The following is a 26,392-nucleotide window of genomic DNA, read 5'->3' on the forward strand; positions in this document are numbered from 1 at the left end:
TGAAGTTTCAATATTTTATTCAAGTTGGGTTTTTTGTTTATTTCATTTTAAGTAGTGTCAAGTACAGCATTTTGGGGTCTAGTTCCACACAAAATGGAAGACTAAAAATGTTCCCATTAAATTGCTAAAAAAAGTGGTAATAAAACAAAAGTCCATTTTAAATTCAGAGCGATGCCACTATGTGATGACAGTTACAAAGACTCTTCCCTGCTTATGGCTCTGTCTTACAAGCTTTTCCATATTTAGTGCAAGGGAAAGGAACCACAACACAAAACAAGTATTATTGACTGAGTCACATCAAACCTTCTCCATACCAAAATTATACAAGGTGAACAATCTAAAGCACTCTGAAGCTGTAGGTATCAGATAACTAAATAAGACAAACAGTTAATGGAATATCTGTCTAAAAATATCCTTTTTTTCCTGATAGTTTTGCACACTCCATCATGGACTGAAACTCTGATAAGTTAATATCCAAAATTTATGCTTCATGAATTAAGAGTTCACTATGGTGGATTGCAATTCTCAGTCACGGTTTCTATATCACACTTTTCTGTCCTTATATAGCCATTACTCTGGAACAGGTAATCAGTACCTTCATCATATCCCTTGTGAAGTTGTAATTAGCAGCTGTGATGGGCAACAAGCCTGGAATTAGGTTTTTTTAAAATGTTTTCTTCTCAAAAGAACAACACTTTAAAGCTTAGCTGTCTTTAACCAGGTTTAACATGACTGATACACAACAATACTTGCACCCCAGACATAAAACATTGAAAGGTTCACTAAATTCTGAAGGTAGCTATGCTGTAAAGTATTTTCAAATTAGTGATTGTACAATCTCTTTTTATGCTTCAAATTCCAATCCTAGACCAAGTTTGTGTCCACCCGCATTGACATTCTTGCCATCCAACAAAGCCGACAACGTAAGTTTGATACCTGCGTAAAAGAACAAAGAGGGAGAAGGTAAAACCTGGAAAAGAGGTACCACATAAAATATGGTGTGTATATTTTGCTTCTTTGAATTATTGGCCCGTTATGGTAATTTAATTTGGTTGTATGGGGTTGACTATTCGTGTAAAGATTGTTTTTTTAAAATAACTTGTAGAATGCCTAAAGCAGTGGATGCATTTCTATCAAAAGAAATAATAATGAACAACAACATAGGGCTAAATTCTGCTATGTTTACTCATCTGGGTGGTACATTACTCTGAGGGCTTGTCTACACTACGCAGCTTTTAGTGACAAGGCTGTGTTGACAGCTAAAAGTCAGTGTGTGTGAACGCTCTCTATCAGTATTTTGTCGGCACTTTTGCCGATAAAATACTTCCAGCCCCGCGAGCGACATAAGCTTTGCCGGCAGGAGAATGCTCCTGCCGATAAAGCCGCGTTCACACTGCCACTTGTGTCGGCAAAACTTTTGTCTTTCGCGGGGAGGGCTTTTTTAAGTACCCGTGAAAGACAAAACTTTTGGCGACAACTTTTGGCAGTGTAGACAAGACCTGAGTCATTCTATTGATTTCAGTGGGACTAATGGCAGAGAAAGGTATTATTTAATGTGAGTGTGAATGACAGAATCAAGACTATTATGTCTACCCAACTTCCTAAAGCACATTTAGGTCTATGGATGAATAGTGCAAAATGCAAAAGTTATAAAAATTTGTATGAATCTGGTATTCTGACAGCAGCATCATTGTGCTTCAATAATTCTGTGATCAGCAGCACTGAAGTTCTCCTCTCTAGGCCAGTGGAACTCAAGCGTGTCATGCTTTGAATCAGAAGAGAGGCTTACAATAGGAGAGCTTCCAGTGACTATGAATGCACTTGCTAAATCAGGACTTTACATGTACAAAAGGCCTGTTTGTGTTTCTAACCGGTCATTTGAGGTGCTGCATGCTTCTGGCAAACCTGCTCCTCATTGAATGTCAAAAACTTTTAAAAAAAATCCAGTCCTAAAAGGGTCATTTCTTGAGTTGGCAAGTAGGACAACAATGTTATAAAACCAAATCACTTTTCCACATGAAAATCTCTTTGCTGCTTAAAGACTAAAATGTATCTTTCTCAAATTCTGAATTCTTTCTGTCTACACTTACCTGGCTTCAAAGTTTGAGTGTATCCTAAACCAATCAGACTGGAGTTGTTCACTTTGGCCTGAAAAAACAAAAAAACACAGTCATTTTAATAATCTGGTATATTTCTTCAAAGTCTTTGCTGTTTAAAAGGTAAGTGGCTTTGTTTAAAAAGTTAAACTATTTCAGATTCCAAATCATGAACATAATATGAACCAAATTTTGCCACTACTTACATCTATGCAACTCCACTAAATACTTCCAATATATAAAGATGTTTTTGTTAACCAACTTAGTAACTATTGTAATGAGTCATGAATACCAGAGAATACTCTCTTCCACTTCACCTAGGTCCATTCTTATATGCCAGTCTACTGGTAAGACAGCACTCTGTGCTACTTTTCAGAAAGTGTAGGTAATAGTGATCTCAGACTGTCTGACTGATGGACAGCAGGCAAAATACAGAGAATGGGTCAAATTCATCCCATGGAATTACATCAAGGATGTATTTGACCCACTAAATCCAAAACAAATATTACAAAGTTTAGAGCTTTCTAGTATTACAGGCAGTGCGGGTAACAACACTTATAGTTGAGATTACTCAATTTCCATTATAAGAATCTGTTTTCCATTGCTTATAATGGCACCTGTACAGTACTCACAGAGAAAGATGCATCAGGGTCAATCTGATATTTGGCTGCTATTCCAAAGCGAGTGTTGCTATTTCCAGCTGTCCAAGAGAGATTGACAGCAGTTTCCAATTTATCATTCACCTTCTGATAAATGGAGCCTCCAAATTCTGTGCCATCATTCCTGTAATGAGCAGATTAATTTTAAATTGCACAGGAAACTTTAGGTTCTTCATCAGGATGCAGGTAAGTAAAAGCTTCATTAATAACTCATTTAATAACTTTGTAGCAACTATATAGAATGGAAACAATTGGCCAGATTGATTTTGAGAAGTCACGCAACACTGAATTTCATGAATTGCTTATCATATTTCAATAAACCCATCCATGACCAAAAGAGGAGCCAGGAGAAAAACAGAAATGGGCTCATAACTGATGGTTTCCAATTTCCCCTCCTCAGTGGTTGAAATCTTTTCAGCAAACTGGATCCATCAGGCTTGTTTTTATCTAAGAAACCTGTTTCCCTAACACACCTTTTTTAGTGCTCGTGGAAGTGGCTACAATGACAGTCCTGCTGACTGAACCTCCTGTTTATGCACCGAACAGGTATAACACTAGCAGCGTAATTTCCTCCTGCTGCCTCATCAACATGCCTTTGCACAGACATGGAAGTACCATCTCTAAGGGTAAAATGACAGTTCAGTTTCCAAGTCCATGCAATCCTTGCCCTCCATCCTGCGAATGCATATTAGTGCCATTTGCAGTAGTAGCAGTTTTGTATTGTAGACACTTCTATATTAAAAGCTTATTTTCATTTCATTGAGCTACCAGATGGTAAGAACTTTCAATTAATACTAGCCTGGCTTAAACTAGCTACATAAGAGGTAAAAAGGCTCCAAATTTCATTTACCAAATTTATGAACCCTCTTGGCAAGAGTGGGGTTTTTAAAATAGCAAATAATTTTTACTGACACTGCTCATGGTAAAAACTGTGTCTGGCTTTTGCATTTTCAGTATAGCTCATTCTGCTGAAAGAGGGTGCAAATATATTGCCCAGAACAGGTAGCACATAGGAGTTTATGAACCACCTGAACTCCTTTGCAAATAAGAGATCTCTGATCATTTCTGATCAGGGTCTTAAAAAAAAATGGATTATTGCAGTTGATTTTTAAGTAAATAAGGCATTCTGGGATGAAAAAAAATAGATGGACTTGGAGTCCTTACAACCTGTATAAATCCGATGCAGCGTTTATGGAAAATATGAATGCCTATTTTGCAAATTTAAGGAATAGCATCAGCCTTTTAAATTGTCAGAACGATTGTTCCAGGCAAGCACTAAAATACTTCATATACAACTGAAGCTCATGTACAGTCAACTCATCACTGACTATATTTGTCACACAGGAAAGGGAGGAATTAAAAAGCACTGATTAGAATTGGATATACAAGCAGACTTTGTGCAAGCTTCCTACACAGCTCTATCTGGATCTGCAACAGCAGGAGTCTGAGCTGTACTCACAAAAGCTAGGGAAGTCATATTTAAGGTGGAAATTCTGTCTTGCCCTACCTAATACCTAGAGACCATAATTAATATATAAGCATGTTATTTTATATCACCATTTTGAAAATACTGAAATATCCACACAGAACATGGCATTCTAGGAATGGAGTTCCAGCTATAAATCAATTTCTTGGATGTTGTGGATTACGTCAGGCCCTTGGTTTTATTCTGGTGTGGATTTTTGTTTAAATTTCTTAAAAATACAATTTTAAAACCCCCTACATAAAACAAAGTGCCATCAACTTACCATGGGGTCCAAGGCTTCTTCAAACCTGAAATCATGTCAAAGGACCTATTAACCCACTAGTACCAGGAGTTAACATTTTTGCCTTGCAAATATTACATATAGTTTTTGGGGTATTAGAGATTGATAATACCAAATGCAAAATAAAAATCCTCTGGTGAGTAATTGCTAACTAAGAAATAAATTTCCAGGGGCCAAAAAAGGGCAGTGGAGTCTGAGGTATTGTTTAGAAATTCCTTCCAGCTGTTGCCTTCATTAAAAAAAAAAAATCTGTATTTTATAGTAATGGCCCCAAACACAATGTTTTGGACTACTACAGACTACTGTAGTTGAAAGCCATTGTAAGTGTTTGATGGGATAGCTCATAACTTTTGATAATCTGTAGGGACCAATGCATACACTTCGGATCCGAAGTGTATTTGCGATTTGCCAGTCATTCCTTCTGGACTACATGGATTCAACTGTTCTTTAAGGCAATTTGAGCTTCCTAAATCATATCTTGCAGAACCCCGGGAAAACTGAACAGAAGCAGGTTTGAATAAGCAGCTCCTAGAAGGCAGAACAGTTGTTCAAGTTCCAAATGGGAATGGCTTGCAATAGCCCTGCTACATACAAAATGATTGTTATCAGAAAAGGGTGAGGACAGAACTGAAGGTTTTAATTAAATGTTGTCCTCTTTTTTCCATTTGTGCAGAAATGACAAGTGCTTGTGTAGATGGATTATTAGGAATTCCAATTCTGAAACATCCCAGGGTTACGGCTATATGAAGTTTGATTAAACTCCCTTGCTCTTGTGTTTCATTTCCTTTTGTTTCTGTTCTTGTACATTGTTTGTTTTCTCTCTTGGGCCAAACCATTAGTCTCTATTCCAATTTACCTTGCATAAATGGAGTAGTAGCTTTTATTTTCTCCTGCATGAAGAAAGTGTGTATAATTGAATACGTTTGCTTCTTTTATTTTTCCAATAAAAATCTGTTACAAAGTTGTACAGTTGAATGCCAAGCCAATCAATCGCTCACAATCTGTTCTTATTCCCTCCAAAATTGAATGAGTGCTAAAGGTTCCCTCAGTCTCCCATGCCCTCACCCACATACATCAAACAAAGGGCCAGTGCAAAACAGCATCTGAAGTCTTTAAGCAGATCTCTCTCCAATTTCTGGAGGTTCCTACTGAGCCTTCTCAGTAAGTGAAGAGTCCATGCCAACTCCATCATTCTCCCTCTTATTAATTTTGACAACCTCTCCACTTCGTTACTAAACCACGGAGCAATATACATTAATGCTCATTTGCTGGTACTTACACATTAGTGTGAAGCTGGAATTCATCAGTCTTATAACCAACAGCAAAGTTGCTCTGGGTTACTCTGGATTTAGTCGTCTCAAAAGTCATTTGGTAACCTGATAACCAACCCTCATAGCCGAACACAAAGGCTCCACGTATTGAAGGTCCAGCAATATCAAAATCCATGTCACAGCCAAGGTTGATGTGTTCCCGTTTATATCCTGTCTTAATTTTAGCATTTTTTTTCCTGAAGGAAGGGGGGGGGGGAAAGAGAAGAAAAGGGTAGAGATGGGGTGGCAACAAAGTTTTATGACAAAATCATTCATACATAGTGATTTTATCAATCCATTGTTACGTTTAACAAAACATAACGATGCCAGAAGACAAAGTACACATACCCAGAGATCCATCCTTTAAATTTGTTTCACGCTGTATATATAACTGCAAATAAATTATGTGCACATGAAGCAATAAAATAAAATAAAAAACCGTTTGGAATACTGAGCCTCAGATGCAGATCTTGAAACTAAATTACAGTATTTGAAAGTTGCAATACAAAAAGCATGAAACAAACCTAGTATGTACTGAATTTTTTTGCAATTAAAGACTGCGTTATCTAGGATCCTACCTAATTGCTTTGTAAACTGGTGTAGGTGAGAGAGAAGATGACTTTGCAGTTTTTATTTGAATATAATTTTAAAAGCTTGTTCCACTGATAGCTCCTAAATGCCTAAAACTGGAAACTTCTGGGAAAACATGAAGCAGAAAGGTTGCTTACTCAAGTTTCATATGCAGACTGCTGTAAATCAACTCAAGTCCTGTTCTGGGTTCTAAATAGGTGGGAACTGTGTCAAGAAAAATCCATTGTTAACCACACAGTAACAGACAGCTCCACCATATCTTACTAACTACAGCCCCAATTCAGCAAAATACTGAATCTTGTCCCTAAACTTTAAGTAGCCTTTAACTGGACTACTCATGTGCTCAATGGTACACAGGTGCTTCAGTACCTTCCTGAATCAGGTCCTAAGGCAGAAAGTGTTCACTTTTCCCTACCTTTCTCCTCCCAGAAATATTATTCAACTCTATGGCATTAACAGCAGTTATAATCCCATTTGACAGTGTGTTCACTTTCCAAGATCAATTTCTATAAGATTACAGTTTGACTAAATTGTGCATTTGGAGGTTCCCTTACAATCATATTATGATTTGATTATTAAATATCAAAAGTTGTTCATCCCATGTTAATTCTTTGCAATTAAAGACTGATTTATATATGATCCTACCTAATTGCTTTGTAACTTGGTATAGATGAGGAAGAAGATTACTTTGCATTAGACAATTTTTAATTGAATATAATGTTAAAAGACTGTTTCATTGATATCGCCTGACTACCTAAGACTGGAAAATTTCTGAGAAAAACAGGAAGTAAAAAGTTTGTTAATCAAGTGACATATGCAGACTGCTGGTTGCCTAACGAACACTTCAATTCAGTATAATGGGTTTCCTTTCATGCAACCCAAGGAGGAAGGGCTTTTCCTATCACACATCTAGTCTTTCTGTATACAAGTATTAATTTAGGGCATTCATTCTCTTGAAATACTCTGTACCTACTTAATTAAGCTATCACCCATTAAAAATAACCAATGCCCTACTGGCCATCCTGTTCAATTTCTATTAGCAACGATGCATTATCCACAATCCACATAACAGTAAGAGAAGGACACTTCTAATGACTAATGATCACTTGTGGCCTTGGCAGCTACCACATATCCCTCTGCCTTGATTATCAGATATTTACATCAATAGCATTTTGGTCTCCAAAAATAATACAAGATATAAAGAATCACAAATTTTCAGACGTTCAAGTAATCAAACTCCCTGTCTCCTCCCACCTCATAGCTATTCCCATTATTGTACAACCACCCTGAGCTATTGCAAACATTTTTAATTTGAACATTTCCATTAAACATGAAAATTGGAGGGAGGGGGGAAAGTGTAGCTGTTCCATTAGTAATCTCTCAGGAGAGGTCAGCAGGGCATTGCAATAAGGAGCTGCTGGCAACTGAAAGAGTACTTTCCAGTCTTGCCCCAATATTACTCACAGAAAGATCTCCTTTTCCATAAACTAGGAGTAGCAGAAATTTTTGAGCCAGTCTTTAGAAACAAATGCTCTACCACCCTTCTTTCACAGTGACTATTAACACTTCAACTTACTGCTGCTTTGCGGAGCCTTCACACCACAGAGGTCTTCACCCCACAGAGCCATCGGTGTAGCAAATAAGTCTAGTTTTTCAATGGATTAAGTAAAACTCTGACGAAGTTGGAGGAATTTGGGTCTTGTGGCAGCTATGCATCAATCTGTGCATTTCTAGTGCTGACATCATGTGCTAAATGCATTAAGCACCAAATGCAAATTGAAGAATGCATAATCGTAGTCCACAAAGCACCTCTTCTCCATCACTCCTTGATTTAGTCACTGTTACTTAGCTTTTCTTTCTTTGCATTTAAAAGAAATTATGCTGTGTCATTCTTCCACACCCATTACTGAAGGAGGCTTGCACAAACAGGGTGGGTCTTGCATCACGATCTGAAAATAGGCTCAAGTTCATTAGATCTTCTGTGGCAAGTAGTTCTTTAGTGGGTTCTCTTCCAAGACCAACACTGCCCCTGGAAAGTTTCATCTTGTGCTCTCTTAACTCAGTGGGTGACAGAGGGAGAGGTGTTCTCTCAGCTAGGCCCTAATCAGTTAAGGGTTTTAAAGACTAGTACCAGGACCTAGCACATTAGAATAGAAAGCCAAAAAGTGTGCTGAGCCCTCTTATACTGTCCTTGTATCTTTCAATATGGAATTACACTTATAGACAGACCAGCTGCCTGGAATCACTTGCTCCTTGCTAGTCTTGTCCAATGCATAATATTTCTCTTACACTTCCTTAGGTTTGTTTACATTAAGGGAGCAGATTCTCATTACCTGGTAGACTCTCACTCCAGAATTTTTGACTGTCATTTTTAAGATCTTTTCTTTCCTTTGAACTTACAAGTTCATTCCATCAACAACATTACATTTTGGGAAAATTGTATCACAAAGTTTCTTCTGCCACTTTACTTGGTCACTTCCCAGAGTCGTTCCAAACATATGGTTCGATCTAATTGAAATTTCAAAGTAATGCTCTATTTCAGCTGGGGGGGAAAAAAGTCTTTCACTTTAATGGTTTCAAACTTGCCTGTATTACACTTTTACAGTGATTGCACCCTTCCTTTTACTCTCAGGAGCTTCTAAACTTTGCATTGTTCAGCTGATGTTCTCTCCTGATGTCATCTCTTCTGCAGCAGCGTAGGAGGTGGAAGTCAAAAAGACTGTCAGCAGCACTCAGCATTGGCCTACCTCTGCTTCCACTGAAGTCAATAGTAGTAAAACTCACAATGACTGCAGTGGCACAGGCCAACACTAAGCACGTCTGAAATTCCCATTCGTGGTTAATAGGTTCATCCAGGAAGGAAGGGAAAGCAAAAGATGTGTCAAACTCATGTCTGGTGTAATTCTACTGAATTCAATGGAGTCACACCTGATTCTGGCCCAGTTTATTCAGATAATTTTTAATGGCCCTCTACAGAGGAATCCCCATTTCAATTATAAGGCAGATGGTATAATATCTGGGGAGCTGTTGTGAGATAACAGCTCAGCTATAATTTCCCATTCATATGTGATTATTTTTAAAATCCAATGATGTAATAATTCATTTTCAACAAAACTTCAGATTATTATTAGGGCTGTCAAGCGATTAAAAAAATTAATCGCGATTAATCGCACTATTAAAGAATAGAATATCATTTATTTAAATGTTTTTGGATTTTTCTACGTTTTCAAATATATGGATTTCAATTACCATACAGAATACAAAACGTACAGTGCTCACTTTGTATTATTTTATTACAAATATTTGCACAGTAAAAAAACAAAGAAATCGTATTTTTCAATTCACCTAATACAAATATAGTGCAATCTCTCTAACATGAAAGTTGAACTTACAAATGTAGAATTATGTACAAAAATATAACTCACTCAAAAATAAATCATTGTAAAACTTTAGAACCTACAAGTCCACTCAGTCCTACATCTTGTTCCCCGCTTCTTGTATACGTCACCTGAAAGTGACAACAGGTGTTTGCATGGCACTGTTGTAGCCGGCATCGCAAAATATTTACGTGCCAGATGCGCTAAAGATTCATATATCTCTTCATACTTCAACCACCCTTCCAGAGGACATGCGTCCGTGCAGATGATGGAGTCTGCTCAATAGCGATCCAAAGCAGTGCAGACCAATCGATATTCATTTTCATCATCTGAATCAGATGCCACCAGCAGAAGGTTGATTTTCTTTTTTGGTGGTTCAGTTCTGTAGTTTCCGCATCGAGTGTTGCTCTTTTAAGACTTCTGAAAACATCTCTACACCTCATCCCTCTCAAATTTTGGAAGGCACTTCAGATTCTTAAACCTGGGGTCAAGTGCTGTAGCTATCTTTAGAAATCTCACATTGGTACCTTCTTTGAGTTTTGTCAGATCTGCAGTGAAAGTGTTCTTAGAACGAACAACATATGCTGGGTCATCGTCTGAGACTGCTATAACATGAAATATATGGCAGAATGTGGGTAAAACAGAGTAGGGGACATACAATTCGCCCCCAAGGAGTTCAGTCACAAATTTAATTAACACATTCTTTTTTTAACGAGCGTCAACAGCATAGAAGCATGTCCTCTGGAATGATGGCCGAAGCACGAAAGAGCATACGAAGGTTTTAGCATATCTGGTACTAAAATACCTTGCAATGATGGCTACAAAAGTGCCATGCGAACGGCTGTTCTCACTTTAAGGTTACATTGTAAATAAGAAGCGGGCAGCATTATGGCCCGTAAATGTAAACAAACGTATTTGTCTTAGTGATTGACTAAACAAGAAGTAGGACTGAGTGGACTTGTAGGCTCTGAAGTTTTACATTACACTCAAAAAAGAAAAACACAGTTATGTAACAAAACAAAAAAATCTATATTTGTAAGCTGCACTTTCATGAAGGAGATTGCACTACAGTACCTATATGAGGTGAACTGAAAAATACTATTTCTTTGTTTATCATTTATACCGTGCAAATATTTATAATAAAAATAATAATAATGTAAAGTGAGTACTATACACTTTGTATTCTGTTTTGTAATTGAAATCAACATATTTGAAAATGTAGAAAAACATCCAAAAATAAAATAAATTTCAATTGGTATTCTATTGTTTAACAGTGTGATTAATCGCAATTCATTTTTTAATCACGATTAATTTTTCTTAATCGCGTGAGTTAACTGCGATTAATTGACAGCCCTACTTTTTATGCTTTAAAACTAAAACTGAATATACTATCTGCACATGAGATAGCAAGCAATTTGAAATTAGAATATGAGGTCTGCAACTTGGGGTGAAATGGTCACTGTGATTACTGCCTGGTCACTTGCAGTGCCATGTGCTACTTTCAGAGGCAAATCTGCATGATATTCTCAATCATCACAACATTTGTTTGTGTGTGGGAAGGAAATCAATGGGGGTGGAGGGGAAATCAACCAACATCTAGTCTTACAGCTGCCTAATCCTCCTGGCCCATATAATATGTCACTGTCCAATCACACCAACCAAAACATTCATCCAATCCCAAACATGGTTACAGCCTGCAAGAATTTAGGCTTTACATCCAGCTTGAAAGAAGAACCCAATTACTGAACTGAGTTATTGGAGCAATCAGCCAAATAGCTTGCAGTGCTCATTAATCTCCGCACTTCAGCTGATTTGTTTAGGGTCTGGTAGCCAAGTGAACATTTTAAGATATGAACTGCATTAAGTCACAATGACCAAAACAAAACTGTTTCACCGGACACCAGTTTTGACTATAATTTTCAAATTATTGTACTTAATCCTTTGCTACTTATAAATTATGTCAAAAAAGGAATTTTCAATTCCAAGGTTTAGTAAGATGTGACAGGATTTGATTGCTCGGGGCATACCTGCTAGCTGTTCTTATTCTTCAGTTTACAGGGAGTTAAAGAATAAACCAGTGTTCAGGAAATAAAAACAAGCAAAATATCCCTTTTTGTCGTCACTTCTTACCCAGTGTTAGGAGAGAACGAGGAGTCAAAGGTCAGCTTCAGTCCATGTGCAAGCTGAACAGAAAAGAAATTCACCAGTTGCATTTATAATTAAAAAGGAGACTGTGATAAGTGAATTGGTAAACTGTGACTTGTGAGCGAAGAGTTACCTGATCTTCAAGAGTAATCTCTGTGCCTAGTGTGTTGTCGGTGTTCCACTTCTCCGTGAACGTCAAGCCATATTCCCCCCATTTGTATTTTGTTTCCAAACTGCCAGTAACTTTGCTTGTCTCTGAGTTTGCTGAACCTGAGCTTGTAAATTCCTAAAGTAAAGCAAAATAAATAAATAAAGATGCAGAATGTACTAATTAGGGGGCGTATTCAGCATCACAATGCTTTCTCAAATGCTTTTTCTATATTTGTTTCCTTGTCATTAATATAAGCACACACTTGCCCTGACAAAACTGCAAAATAAGAATGCTGCACATTTAAGGAATGCACTGGTGATGCGTGTGTGAATAATTTTCTCTGCTGACATAACACAAAATAAGACACTATTTCAAGTGTTACTATGCACAATAATGCCTGTGAAATAAAATAATTACTCTCTCAAGTCTTCAACTACATCTTTCCTCAGGTATTTCAATCAGCTCAATTAAGCAATCAAACAACAATTAATGATTATTTTGTAGCATAAGCCAAATGAGAAAAATTCTTCAGACATTTTGGGGGGGGGTGGGGTGAAATCACATTTCAAAAGTTCTGACAGTGGGGAAGAGATGTTGCAAATCACAGCAGCAGCCAACTGTGTACACACTTTATTTTAAAACAAGTGGCTGACAATGCTGCCAAACGGCATTCAGACATAGGTTCCCAGAGAGCAGTGGCTCAATCCTGAACACTTTACTAAGAGCCAACTCAAAGTCTGCAGGGAAAAAAACACAGTCAAACCAGCAGCCTTTGCAAGCTGAAGTTCATGCAGTTTCTACTCATCCTATTCAGCTGGGTAGAGAGGGAAAGACAATCCCCTCATCATCAAGTGGGCAGGGGGCCTGGCCTAAAAAATGCACCGACAGTAGGAACACAGAGCACTCCCAGGGACCCTTAAGTGATAGGGAAAACTGCATTTTTTTAAAGGATGGACTGGGAAAAGGGGTACTCCCTGGGACGTCCCTTAGCGGGGATACTAGGAGGGAGGGAGTGTGAGATAAAGCTGGAGGGGTGTGAACAGAGCTAGTCTAATCTTAGGGGGGGAAATTCATGAACATTTTCACAAAATGTTATTCTTTTTTTGGTGGGGCGGGGGGAGATGAAGTGGCAAATCATCAGATCAAAAAAAGTCATGGGAATTTCAACTAGTGCTGGGGGCATGTATGCGATCCTGGGGTGTGTGAGAAAGAAAGATGAATAAAATTCCAGAGGGGTTTAGGAAGCACTATTACTCTGGCTTCTGGCTCCTGTTTTTATTGAAGTCCATCACACACACTCATACTCTCTACAGATTACACATCACGATGCAGTTTACGTAAGAACAGAAGAGCTGCCATCCTGGGTCAGACCATGGTCCAATCTTGCCCAGTATCCTGTCTGCAATAGTGGCCCATACCAGAACTTCAGGGAGAACACACAGAGCAGGGCAATTGTAGAGTGGTCCATCGGTCTTCCAGACCTAACTTCTGGTAGTCAGAGGTTTAGAGTCATCCTGAGTATGGGGTTGCGTCCCTGGCCATCTTGGCTAATAGCAGTTGATGGACTCCATGAACTTACCCAGTTCTTTTATGAACCCAGTTATACTTTTGGACATCACAACATCCCATGGCAATGAGTTCCACAGATTAATTGTGCATTGTCTGAAAAAGTACTCTCTGTTGTTTGTATTAACCCTTTGCTGATTAATTTCACCAGGCAACTCCTGGTTTTTGTATTGTGTGAAAGGGTAAATAACACTTCTCTGTTCACTTTTTCCACACCATTCAAGATTTTATAGACCTCTTTCATATCCCCCCCTTAGTTGTCTCTTTTCTAAGCTGAACAGCCCTAATCATTTCCTCACATGGAAGCTATTCTATACCCTCAATCATCTTTGTTGCCCTTTTCTGAACCTTTTCCAGTTCCACTATATCCTCTGGAAGATGGGGCGACCAGAATTGGACACAGTATTCAAGGGGTGGGCATAAAATGGATTTACATAGTGGTATTATGGTATTTTCTGTCTTACTTTCTATCCCTTTCCTAATAGTCCATAACATACTGTTAGCCTTTTTGACCCCTGCTGCAGGGTGTCAGGGAGGCTAGCCCCCCGCTCCGCCGCTTCCTCCCGCCACACCCTCCCCCACAGCTAGAGCCTCGAGACACCCCACACACACACACCTGGAGGAGCCCTAAACATCCCACCTCTGGGCTTGATGAGCTCCACGCTGGCCAGAGGCCCAAGTGTCTCCCCCCCCCAACCTCAGCTAAAGCCTCAAGCCCCCCCTTGGCCAGAGCCCCGAGACCATCCCACACAGAGAAGCCCCAGGCCAATCAAAGCCCCAAGCCCTCATTCCTCCTGCCAGGAGGTACCACCACACACACACACACACACACACACACACACACACACACACACACACACCCCTGCTCAGAGGAGCCCTGGGCCAGCCACAGCTGAACCTCCCCTCCCCAGACCCCAAGCTGCTGTGGGGAAAAGCTCTCACTAAGACGCTTTTGATATGCCCTATGCAGGTTCCGGGGCAGCTGAGGAGGCAGAATTTGCTACTCAACTTCCTGGGTACCGCAGTAATCTCTCTGGAGTCCAGGGATATTACTAATGAACCCAGAAAGCTGAATAGCACATACCACTTTTTCAGCCGCCCCAGAACTTGCCTGGGGCATAATAAAGCAAAAACTTCCCCCGCCAAACCCGCAACCAGGGTTCCAGCGGCTGCAGCAGTGCCAGTGGAGACTCCCATACGTGGCAGGGCTCTTTCACGGTCTATAACGAACCCCTGGCTATAACGAACAAATGGTGTGGATCCTGACGTGTTCGTTATAGCAAGGTTGTACTGTACTTTGCACTTATCAACCTTGAATGGCATCTACCATTTTGTTGCCCAGTCTCACAGTTTTGTGAGAAATCCTATGTAACTCCGTGCAGTCTGCTTTGGACTTAACTATCTTGAATAATTTTGTATCATCTGCAAACTTTACCATTCCCACCTACCCATGGCTACTTAGTTCCCTTAGGAGCCTTTGGTAAGGGACATTGTCAAAGGCTTTCTGAAAATCCACGACACTATATCCACTGGATCACCCTTTTCCACGTGCTTGCTGACTCCCTCAAAGAATTTTAATAGATTGGTGAGGCATGATTTCTCTTTACAAAAGCCATGCTGATTCTTCCCCAACAAATCATGTTTCTCTGTGTGTCTGACAATTCTGTTCTTCCCTATAGTTTCTACCAATTTGCCTGGCATTGAAACGAGGTTTACCGGCTTGTAATTGCCAGGATCTCTTCTGGAGCCCTTTCTCCAGAATTCTCTTATAGAAAGATGGTGCATTGTTAGGGTGACCAGATAGCAAGTGTGAAAAATCGGGACGGGGGTGGAGAGGTGGGGTAATAGGAGCCCATATAAAAAAAAGCCCCAAATATCAGGACTGTCCCTATAAAATCAGGACATCTGGTCACTCTATGCATTGTACTATGCAATGTTCTTTCGCAAATATTATGCCATATACAAGTCTATTCACCAAAACTGCACCTGCTAAGAGGGAGGAATTTTTAAAAATGGCAATCAGAGTGGAAATGATAATTTTTTTCCTACTTGCTAAAATTTCAAGTTTAAGTCATTTTGTAATTTAACTGCTCTCATAAAATGCAAGGTATAACTAGTATTTTATACAAGTGATGCATAGTACCGCAAATGAACACATCTACTATGTCATACATACCTCATTACTGAAAGATAAACGCAAAACATAGTATAGCCACATTATAATACAATCCAGCATGTAAAAGGTGTGAAATTCATATTTTTCCACTTTTAGAAATGGGGACATAATAAACATATAGTTGATAGATACTAATGTTTTCTCTTTCCAAACTCACCAGTCCATTTTCAGATTTTGTCTTCAAATCAAGTTTTATTAATCCAAATCCTAAAAAATGGCAAAAAAACCCCAAGAATTTTACATATTAGTTTGAAACAGCAACATACAGAAACAGCATTTCTCTGTTATCTCTTACAGCTCCCAGCTCCATCGCCTTTGAACAATCTAAGAAAATAGGATTTATACAAGAGTCGACAGCTGCTCCTATTACTTGTTTGCCAGGACAGATTTTGCCATTTATCTTCATATTAGATAGCACCTTCCTACACTAGTCCTAGTGATTTCAGTGGTGCTACTTACACAATGCTAGATTGGAATACTTCTACTATGGTACTACTGAGGAGTACCTGGCTCCACAAGTAACTCTATTGACTTCAGTGATACCATGCTTAGAGTAAGGTAATGTTCGACATGAGTAAGGGGATTGTAATCTGGCCCATAAAAAGGTACTATACACCAGTTTCCTTCAAAACAGAGAGCACGCTAAGGGAGACATTGATGATCTTCAACCACAGGAGAAGTAGCTCCCCTCTGGTCTTTACCAGCCAGGACGGACAGCACTCTAAATCTCAGCTTGTGCAATGCAGTTCCTCCAATACCCTGGAATTCAGCCTGAACCCAAATATTATCATCTGCAAAATAACTTCAAAGGTCTTCATCACAGAAGGCACTCAAATTAGCAGTCAAGCTGTCAACGGCTCAAAACAAATCTGATTAAGACTGGGTGGAAATTTCAGCTGAGATTTTTAAATTGGTTCTCACGGTTTCAGCTAGTTATTAGGTTTTGCAATAGGTCTACTGGTCGACCAGTTCCTGGGACTACTGGTTCTCCATTAATAACCTAGAGACCAGAGTAGCAGAAACCAGGTAATGGGGTCTAATAGAATGTACTGAAATTTCTAGTAGGGAAGAGAGTAAAATCTTAGGAAAACAGCTTCAGGAGTTAGTTATTCAGTAAAAAAATATATATATATATATATTTTCCTCCTGGTATTATTTACCATAGCCCTTGGTGAAAACATCTCTGGCAGATTTTCCTAGATCAGCGTAAGCAGGTGGAACAGCCATTTTCTGCAAAAACAACAACAGAGATTACAATATTTAGATTCTAGCTGATAATTTAAGCAAAACTCCCACAGTACGGCCACTCTCCTTTTTCCAACCATCAGCTCTCAATTAGCTATAGAGCTGGATAAAGTATCTGCAGCAATATTGACATTTTCTTTATTGGCCAGTATTAGTCACTGAGGCATATATGCCATGTTGAATCAGAAACAGTCTGCAAAACAAATACAAAAAGGATAGTAAAATGTGAAGAAACTTTCTGTGCCTTTAAAGGCAGTTAAATGCTGATGCTTTTACAAGAAGAACTGCATGGTTTACTTCCTGTTTTTTGTTCTCATTAAAGTTTCTCTATATGTTCGTTACTTCCATTAATCAAGGTGAGTATCACAATCAATCGGGACTGTGAGCAATCCAGGTTTAATTCAGAACATGCCTAACCTCTATAGTCAATTGCACCAAAATCCCTCTAACTCCGAGGATCTGATTCCAAGCACAGAGTAAGGTAAGCTCCTCTGTTACACAGTCCAGCAGGATACAATTTATGCCAGCAAAATCTATGAGTGGCTATTCTTCACCCTAAACTTTCTTTTACTTGGGTATCACTGCTACTACTGGATCAGATTTTTAAACCTCCTTAGACATGGATCCCTCCGTTCCTTTCTGTTGCCCAGTGGGGAGAAAAACTGAATTCACTGTGCAGAACTGGAATTGAAGAGATTGCATAGAGGGTAGAGTGGCTATATACAATGCACCCAAACAGGCAGCCATTGGCTACCCCTCCATACTAACTAGATACAAAATCCGAGCACCATGCAAACGCTGAGGCATGGCCTGCCCAGATGAGGGAGAATGGAGCTTGGGAGAGGTGACTGTGTGAGATGCTTTGTTTGGCATGGATATCCTGCGAACCACAAGCTTTGGCCCAGATTTTCAAACAGCTCTTCAGGTTGTATGCGCTCAGCAGAACTTGCCCCCTGCTGGTTCAATACCTGCCAGCAAGAAAGAAGGATTCATCACATTTCCCCTCACTCCCCACACCCACAGAGGTTTGTAGGATATGCCATGCCAGGGGGAAAGAAAACTCCCCCCCCCCCCGCCTTTTTTTTTTTTTAAACACCAAGATACGAAGCTGTGACCCTGACATGTTTTGTTTTGTTTTTTGAAAGGGACAATCAAAGTCAGCAGACCTGAAGTTTTACAGACCTTCTTCCCTCATACAGAAGTTCACTATTCCTCACACATTACAATTTAAAAACCACAAAATTGATGATTTCTCCCTGCCTATCAATACCAGACATTGCAGTGGGATTTCATATTCCTAAAATCCTTCTTGGTTTTGTGTATTAATGACATAATTCCAGTAAAGGAGAGTGCAAATGTGATAGAGGGAATTTTCTACCAGGAATAACCAATCCTGACTCAATACCACAAGAGCTGTGCAATGCCAGAAAACAATGCGTTAATGTAAGACCTTAAGACACCAATCACATGCACACAAGAGGGTGCTGCTTCTACTCTTTTTTTTGCTTCAGACTTGGATGCAATTTGTTTCCACATGAACTTCGCTACCCATTAATACCTGGCAGGCACTTTTAAACAGCCACTTAAAGCCTCAAGCATTCACTTCAACACGTTGTTGCCTGCCAAGATAGGATCTTGCTTTTACATAAGTGAAGAATCCCTTTCCTAAAGTGTACAAAACAGACGTGGTAGCTAAATCAAATTGAACTGTCTTCTCAGAATGCACATAAAGTAGTATATAAGGGAGCATAACAGACATATTAAGATGCAGACTCAGTTACCCAGACTACATTGTATCTGGATGTATCAAAAGACCCTTAGAGAGACAAAGTGGGTAAGGTAATAGCATTTATTGGACCAACTTCTGTTGGTGAGAGAGACAAACTTTCAAGTTCTCCCACCAACAAAAGTTGGTCCAATCAAAGATATTACCTCACCCACCTTCTCTCTCTAATATCCTGGGACCAACACAGTTACAATAACATACATCAGAAAACCCTTGCAATTTATTAGTCGGATGCATCACAAAGTATCTGAGGAACGATAGGCTGACATCAAGCAGCTAAATGGTTAATAAAAAGTTCAGGCCATATTCCAAAAGATTTGAAGCTGCTTACAACATTAGGGCTGAATTTTGCGCTTTTTTTGTGCCAGCATGAAAGCCGGGATTTAATTCCACTCCCTACAGTGGAAACCATTTTAAAAAGTTGATCAGATGTGATTTGGGGGGGGAACAGCCTACAAATCTGTTGATGCTTCTACAGTACTTTTAAAAAAAAAATCCTCTGCTCTGCAGACCATCAATTTTAAAAACATAGCACAACTATGGCCCTCAGTGCACAGATCACTTCACAGAAAATAGAGTCAAGGTAGGCCCAGCAACTCCAGAATCCTGGACATATTGAGAGGATTCAGAATCAGGACCACTTACAGTTTAGACAATGCCACTTTCCAGTCATAGCAGCCAAATCTCACTAGAATTAAGTGAGGGGTAGTTCCAAAACACCAAGCAGCATCAATTCACAGTATTAAAAATTCCTACATTTGAAAAGCAGGTAAGTATTGCTGTGAAGGGCAACTCAACTGCTGTCATTCTATAGAAGCCCTAATTGCTCTCAGTACAAGGAGCATTTTAGAGATCATATGCATTTCCAATACACACTTATGATCACATTGATTCAGTTGGTTTTCCTAAAATCAAAATTTTATACTAACTTGTTTTCACCAAGACTGTGTGCCAATATTATTGTGTTATTTATATATTCTTAATAATTCTCCTGTATAAAATTCCAGTGTCCCAAACTCTGCTCTCACTTACACTTGTGTAACGCCACTAACGGCAATGCAGTGACTCTTACGCAAATGTAACAGAACGGAGGCAGGCCCCGGGATTCAGTTCTAAGATATTATCCCCAGCAAGCTATCAGCAGGGAGAGTCAGTCATGCTTGTGTGATGAATCAGCTGTGACATGCTGATCCAATGCAGCAGTTGTCTGTGGTTCTAGGGCAGTGACAGATGCTTAGTCTCCTCTTATGCAATCACTATAATTAAGAAATAATATAATAATGCTAAATCCATGTCCATTGTAAATCTATTTGTAAGGCAGATCATTTAAGTAACATAGAAAGAGGTGTCTAAAATGAGTGAAAAACCGTTCTGTGTATAAGTTGGTAGTTAACCTTATTGTTGTCAGTGACAAAGAAAAAATAATTATTTCTGTTCACATCAGCTGGTCAACAGAGGCCTACTGTATTACAGGAGAAAAACAAATCCATCACATCATATAAGACTGCAGCATGCTTAACCAGAATAAAGGGCCAGGGACTAAGGACATACCGAGCTAAGGTGACCAGATGTCCCGATTTTATAGGGACAGTCCCGATTTTTGGGTCTTTTTCTCATAGAGGCTCCTAATACCCCTCACCCCCGTCCCGATTTTTCACATTTGCTGTCTGGTCACCCTATACCGAGCGCATGTCTAAGGCCAGGTCTACACTAACCCCCTAATTCGAACTAAGGTACGGAACTTCAGCTACGTGAATAACGTAGCTGAAGTTCGAAGTACCTTAGTTCGAACTTACCTTGGTCCACACATGGCAGGCAGGCTCCCCCGTCGACTCCGCGGTACTCCTCTCGCCAAGCTGGAGTACCGCAGTCGACGGCGAGCACTTCCGGGTTCGACTTATCGCGTCCAGACCGGACGCGATAAGTCGAACCCAGAAGTTCGATTGCTCGCCGCCGAACTACCGGGTAAGTGTAGCCAAGGCTTTAGTCTTTCACCTCTGGAATTCCAGGAGGTGAACTCAGACTAGGTCATAAGTGAAACTGAATACGCTGGTCTTATCCCTGCCCTGCTGTGTGTATAGACCATAAAACTACCACATGACTCAATCCCTGTTCATAAAAGGCCAAGTCTTAAATAGTAGGAAATACTGGAAGTCATTGAGGCACTGACAGAGCTACATGGGGAAACTTTGAACAGACTGCTTGTCTCACAGTAGAGCTACTAACGTAAGCACTGAATTCAGAATTGTAAAGAGAAAAAATGGGAAGCTTCCTTTAGAGTGTGCAGCAGCTTCTACTTATTGCAGACAACAGGGGCCAAATTCAGCCCTAGTTAAGAAAACTCTACTGAAGTCAACAGAGTTCCACCTGGGCTAAATCTAGCTCTAAATGTTTCCAAATATTGAGAGGTTGGCAAGTTTCCATTGTATAACACAATTTTGGGGTCCTGTGTCAGCAGTTACCCAACTACATGCAAACAATCATTTATTTACCTGAGTGTCATACAAAGTGTCATTTATTTTTTTTACCCAATAATTTTAAATACATCTGTTTGCTAGCAGCCTCCCTTCCCACAGTAAGGCTGAAACAATATAATTAATAATGATACTACCTAGCTATTACATTGAGATCTACTGGTGAAGAGAACTAAGTGCTTTACAAAGGAGGCCAGTATCATTATCCCCATTTTCACACAGATGGGGAAACTGAGGCACAGAGAGGCAAAGTGATTTACCAAAGAACACCCAGCAGGCCAGTGGCAGTTCTGGGAACAGAACCCAGATCTCCTGATCCCAGTCCAGCGCTCTATCCATCAGCCAACATGCCTCTCCTATGATACTGGAACTTTCCCTGCATAGACTCTTGGCTTTTCCTTTAGTTCTTTAATATTTCTATGGTGGAAAATATACCACAAATTTAAAATAAGAAGGAAAAAACCCAGGCAGGACCAAAATTAGTGGGAATCTATGAGTAAGGATGTCGTGATTTAGACCTCAGTTCAGGCTAATTTTCACTTATAAACTTGAACATATGCAACAATTCTTGAAAATGGTGATCCCTATTGAATTTGAAAGGATTTTCAGTTTACCATTTCCACTATTTCCTTTATAGCATCTTAAAGGCAGACTTTGTGCCATGATATAAGCCAACGATATGTTCCACTGAACTATTTGTACAAACCACAGTGACATACTATCACAAATTATGAGACAAACGACAATCTCCCTGCATAAGAGGGAAGGCAAATCAAGGAGTCATCCCTTACAGTCCACAAACCTAAGAAATTTGATTCATTTTTAAAATAGTTGCTAGAAAGTTACAACTTGAAACAATGCTCTGGATTCTTTGGCCAAGAGATTTAATTTACAAATTAAAAATAATTTTAAAAAAGCATGAGGGATGGTGGATTTGTATTACAGAATTACAAAAACGATGGTCCTAAAAATAACGAAAACAAACCAGACTTCGGTGTCTCAAAAAACTACTCGCAGTTGAAAAAATAAACTAAGCCTGCCCAGGCTTTGTTTTAAAATAAGTTTAAGAGCCTAATACAAAGCCCATTCAAGTCAGGATTGCAATCAGCTTTGGATCAGGGCAAAGATTTATGCACATGCTTAACTTTAAACACAAGTCAGCCTAAAGCACATGTGTTAGTCTTTGCAGGACCTGGGCCTAAGTGCACATATTTATGAATACTCTGAACTATGGATCAATAGGAAACCAAAGTCCAAATTTTGCCCCAACTTGTAAGTCCACTTAAATCAATGTATCATAAGGACTCAAATATAAGTCCAAAGCCTGCAAGCTGTTCCACACAGGCAGACCACTAAGCCCTTGCAGTGTCAAACTATCTAAGGTACTTACTTATATGGCACCCATTACCATAGTATCTGAGCAATACACTTGTGAGGCAGGGAGGTACATTTAACAGATAGGGAACAGAGGCACAGAATTTAGGTGACTTGCCGAAGGTCACACAGGAAGTCTGTGGCAGAGCAGGGACTTGACCCTCAGTCCCACATTGAGTTCATGGAACTGTGTGCAACATAAGGGCCCTAGTCTTAGTTTATTGAGCAAATATTGCACATTTTAAACCCTCTCAAACTAGTTACATTATCATCCAAATAAGTAATTGTTTAGTTCTTAAATACTGATGTAGTTAACATACTCTAGTGATTAATCAAACAATACGCATTTTAAAAAACCCCTTAGCACATATTTACAAGAACAGTTCAATGATCTTTGTGTTTAGGGAATTAAAGAAAGAGAGGGGAGTCTGATCTGAGTACATGGGTGTAAATACAACTTTTAATTAAGACAGTTTTATTATTATTTGCAAAGTTTAAGATACTAATTAAACAAAACAAAAAACAACACAGGATACAATTCTGCCCTCCCCGCTGTGGCCAATAAAGTTAAAAAGGCTGTGAAAGCCGAACAAGTCCCAAGGATCCTATTTGTTAAAATAAAATCCCAAACCATACATTAACAACTGTTCATGCAAATACATGTTTAGGAAGCAGTGAGCAATAATGTGATCATTGGCAGCCAGGATGGGAACAGAATTAGGACAGTTAATTAGTTGGCCAGTAAAATCTATGAGTTGCCACAATTATATCACCAAAGCAGTGCAAGCTTACCAGGTACAGAGAGCACAGTAGGCACGGGTAAAGCACTGAAGAGGGGCCAGAGCACTTCCTAAACTTTCTGGGCTGTATTATATCCTCTATTACAGGGATTCCCAAACTTGGTTTGCGGCTTGTTCAGGGTAAGCCCCTGGCAGGCCGCAAGACGCTTTGTTTATCTCAGCAGCCGCAAGTCCCAGTGGCCACAGTTCACCATTCCTGGCCAATGGGAGCTGCAGGAAGCAGTGGCCCGGCCCGCGCCGCTTCCCGTAGCTCCCTTTGCCTGGGAACCGCCGCCACTGGGAGCTGCGAGCGACTGTACTTGCGGACACTCAGGTAAACAAAGCATCTCGCGGCACGCCAGAGGCTTAGCCTGAACAAACTGAGAACCAAGTTTGGGAACCCCTGCTCTATTACATCAGTGCACCCTCAAATCAATGGGCCTGACCAGTTAAAAATGAGGGCAATATTTGGTCCTCCAGGGTATTTTTGTTTGCTAGTTCCTTTCACACTGTAGAAAAGCATTTACTATATTTAATCTTAAATCAATTTTCTCTCTGTTTTTCATCTGCCATGTTCTCAAAATATGTATGTTTGGGCTTTGCAATCTCGCTGCTTAGATTCTGCTGACACCATCCTGCAGGGAAGTCACAGTACTGACTTGGGGACATCACTCATGTTGCCATACCCAATTCACACTCCACTGCTCAATCAGACAAAAGTTGAGGCTGGATGTGGGGGAAGAAACAGGAGTACAGAAAAGGATGGACCAAATAAATCACTTGTTGTGTAAAGCTGGAGCAGGTGTTGTATTTTAAAAACAGTTTTCACAGTGTGAAAGTCCTTCTTCAAAGAGATTCTGACACAATTCATACCAGGGAATGACAGAATTTTCATTTCTGACCCTCAAAAGGCAATCTGGAATGCAACACAGAATCAGAACAGTTTTCGTTGGTATCATTATCACTGCTCTTTCGAAATAGCCTGACTAACTCAACAGCATGGACCCAGTCTACTCCAATTTTATTTTAACTAATGGCCAAAGACAGAAAGGACATGGAGATAGAGCTACTTCATACCACCAGCTATAGTTCTTCCAGGTCACAGCTGTGACAGGACAGGGTGGGGAAACTTTTGTGGCTACTGCACAAGGCTGAGCCTTTTCTGAGGATAAAGGAATTCAGTCCCTAGCATTCTCAAACTGGCCCACGGCTCCAGTATTAAAATACAATTAAAAATATAAATAACTTTTTTTTTTTAATTACAAGTATTTGGGGGGTTGGAGTTTGTGTGTGTGTTTTTAAAGATCTCATGCTGAATGTTCCTAACTTCTGGAACTCCACTAAGCCCCATCATTTATTCACACTTTCCACAAGAATAAGGAAGATAATGGGCTGGTTAAAATAAGGTACATTACTGGCAATCAAAGATTCGGTGCTGAGTCATGCTATCATACAAGACAGCCATATAGGACATTCACGAGAGGGGGGGGAAGGATACTGGAAGTATTAGAGCCCAAAATCCAATCAAGAACAGTTATAAACGCAGTATAGCGAATGAACAACAGTAAAATCTTGCTAATGCAGAAGTTACAATTTGTAGGCCCTATATTTATATTCCTAGCATCCTGGCTGTGAAAATAATGTATATATTGAATCAGCTAGCACAGCCCCGCACTGAGATGTAACCAGCTCGAGTCTAGTTATTCGCCAGGAAGCAGACTTACATCTTCTTGTTGGGCCCTGTACAATGATAATGCATTGAGGTAAATCACAGTGCTGAGCATGCCTTCCCCTCCCCAGAGAGAAGGTCACCTACAGCCTACCTCTCCTGGAGGTACGGGGTGGAGAAGGAAGCGGCAGCTACCATCCTGCAAACCCCTCCCTGTCTGACTCTGAGCCGGCTGGCGGCGGGCGGGCCCCCGGGTCCCGGCTGGCAAACCGATGGCGCTGCCTAAAATAGGTGCCCACTCCCCATGCTTTGTGCCGCATGAATGCACCACCCCCGAAGGTAACTGGGGGGCCCCGGCTCCGTCCTTTGGGATCCGGGCAGCTGGTGCATGGGTCAGGCTCCGCTCCAGGGAGCCCCTCCCGACCTCCGCGGGTGCAGGCAGCCGCAAGGGCCTGGCTTTCCAATGCCCATTGCGCGACCGATGGCACCAGGCCCTGCCCCATCCCCCCTGCAGGCTGCAACGGCGGCCGCCGCCGCCTCCCTCGCCAGCCTCCGCCCGGTTACCTCTGCAGCCCCGCCGCGGGACCAGCGGCCTGCCCGGGGCACGGGAGGAGGCTCGGCCCACGCGCTTACCTTGCTCGCCGGGCTCTGCGGCGGCTGCAGCGGGGCTGAGTGACAGCTGGGGGAGGGAGCGGGGCGGACCTTGCCTGGCAGGCGCCCGGCCTAGGGAGAGACCGCGAGAGCAGCTCCGCCACTCCCTGACGGCCGGGAGACGTGACTGCGGGCTGGGCTGGGCAGGGCAGGCTCGCCCCGGCGGTGGGTGCGGAGCTCTTGCAGGGCGTGACAAGCAACGGGAGGCTCATCGGCTCTCCGGGAGCATCCCCGTGGTTTAAGCCGGTGCTGGGCAGAGTCCCAGGGAGGGCACCGCTGGGCACAGCCCTGCCCTCGCAGCGTGCGGGGAGGATTGTTCCCAGAAGGCTCATCCACCTCTACCTTCTGGGAGGCCTCGAGGGCATGCTAGCGCCTCGCCACGGGTGCTGGAACTGGGTTTCCATCATATACAGGGTTTTACAGTTTGGTTCAATGGCTCTCAGCACCCCCTGTTCTTGTCTCATTAAAGGGGTGGGGGGGAACGGTCAAATATGGACCTAATAAAACCCGTGTCCTTTGTAGTTCTAGTGGCAACAGGGTGTGTGTTTGTTACGGCTTCTATTTTTTACTGAAGAAA

The 26,392-nt window shown here is 40.8% G+C and overlaps 1 protein-coding gene across 3 annotated transcripts; it reads right to left on the minus strand.

Moving 5' to 3' along the window:
* On the minus strand, positions 1-26,162 carry VDAC1 (voltage dependent anion channel 1). 3 transcript variants are annotated; one of them, XM_005297879.5, is made up of 9 exons: positions 25,798-26,162; positions 16,998-17,067; positions 15,995-16,044; positions 12,078-12,230; positions 11,930-11,982; positions 5,801-6,028; positions 2,729-2,879; positions 2,091-2,148; positions 1-936 (listed from the first exon to the last, which is right to left on the minus strand). In XM_005297879.5, the coding sequence occupies exons 2-9, from the start codon at positions 17,062-17,064 to the stop codon at positions 845-847; spliced, it is 852 nt and encodes a 283-aa protein (XP_005297936.1). In that variant the 5' UTR covers positions 17,065-17,067; positions 25,798-26,162; the 3' UTR covers positions 1-844. The 3 variants fall into 3 exon arrangements, with proteins under 3 accessions (XP_005297936.1, XP_005297937.1, XP_065411072.1); XM_005297880.5 differs by having other exon boundaries at positions 25,729-25,833; XM_065555000.1 differs by lacking the exon at positions 25,798-26,162 and adding an exon at positions 20,812-20,816 and having other exon boundaries at positions 16,998-17,068.
* Between the last annotated feature and the right edge of the window lie 230 nt (positions 26,163-26,392).

The sequence above is a fragment of the Chrysemys picta genome, chromosome 8 (assembly GCF_011386835.1).
Source record: "Chrysemys picta bellii isolate R12L10 chromosome 8, ASM1138683v2, whole genome shotgun sequence".
NCBI classification, from domain to species: domain Eukaryota; kingdom Metazoa; phylum Chordata; order Testudines; family Emydidae; genus Chrysemys; species Chrysemys picta.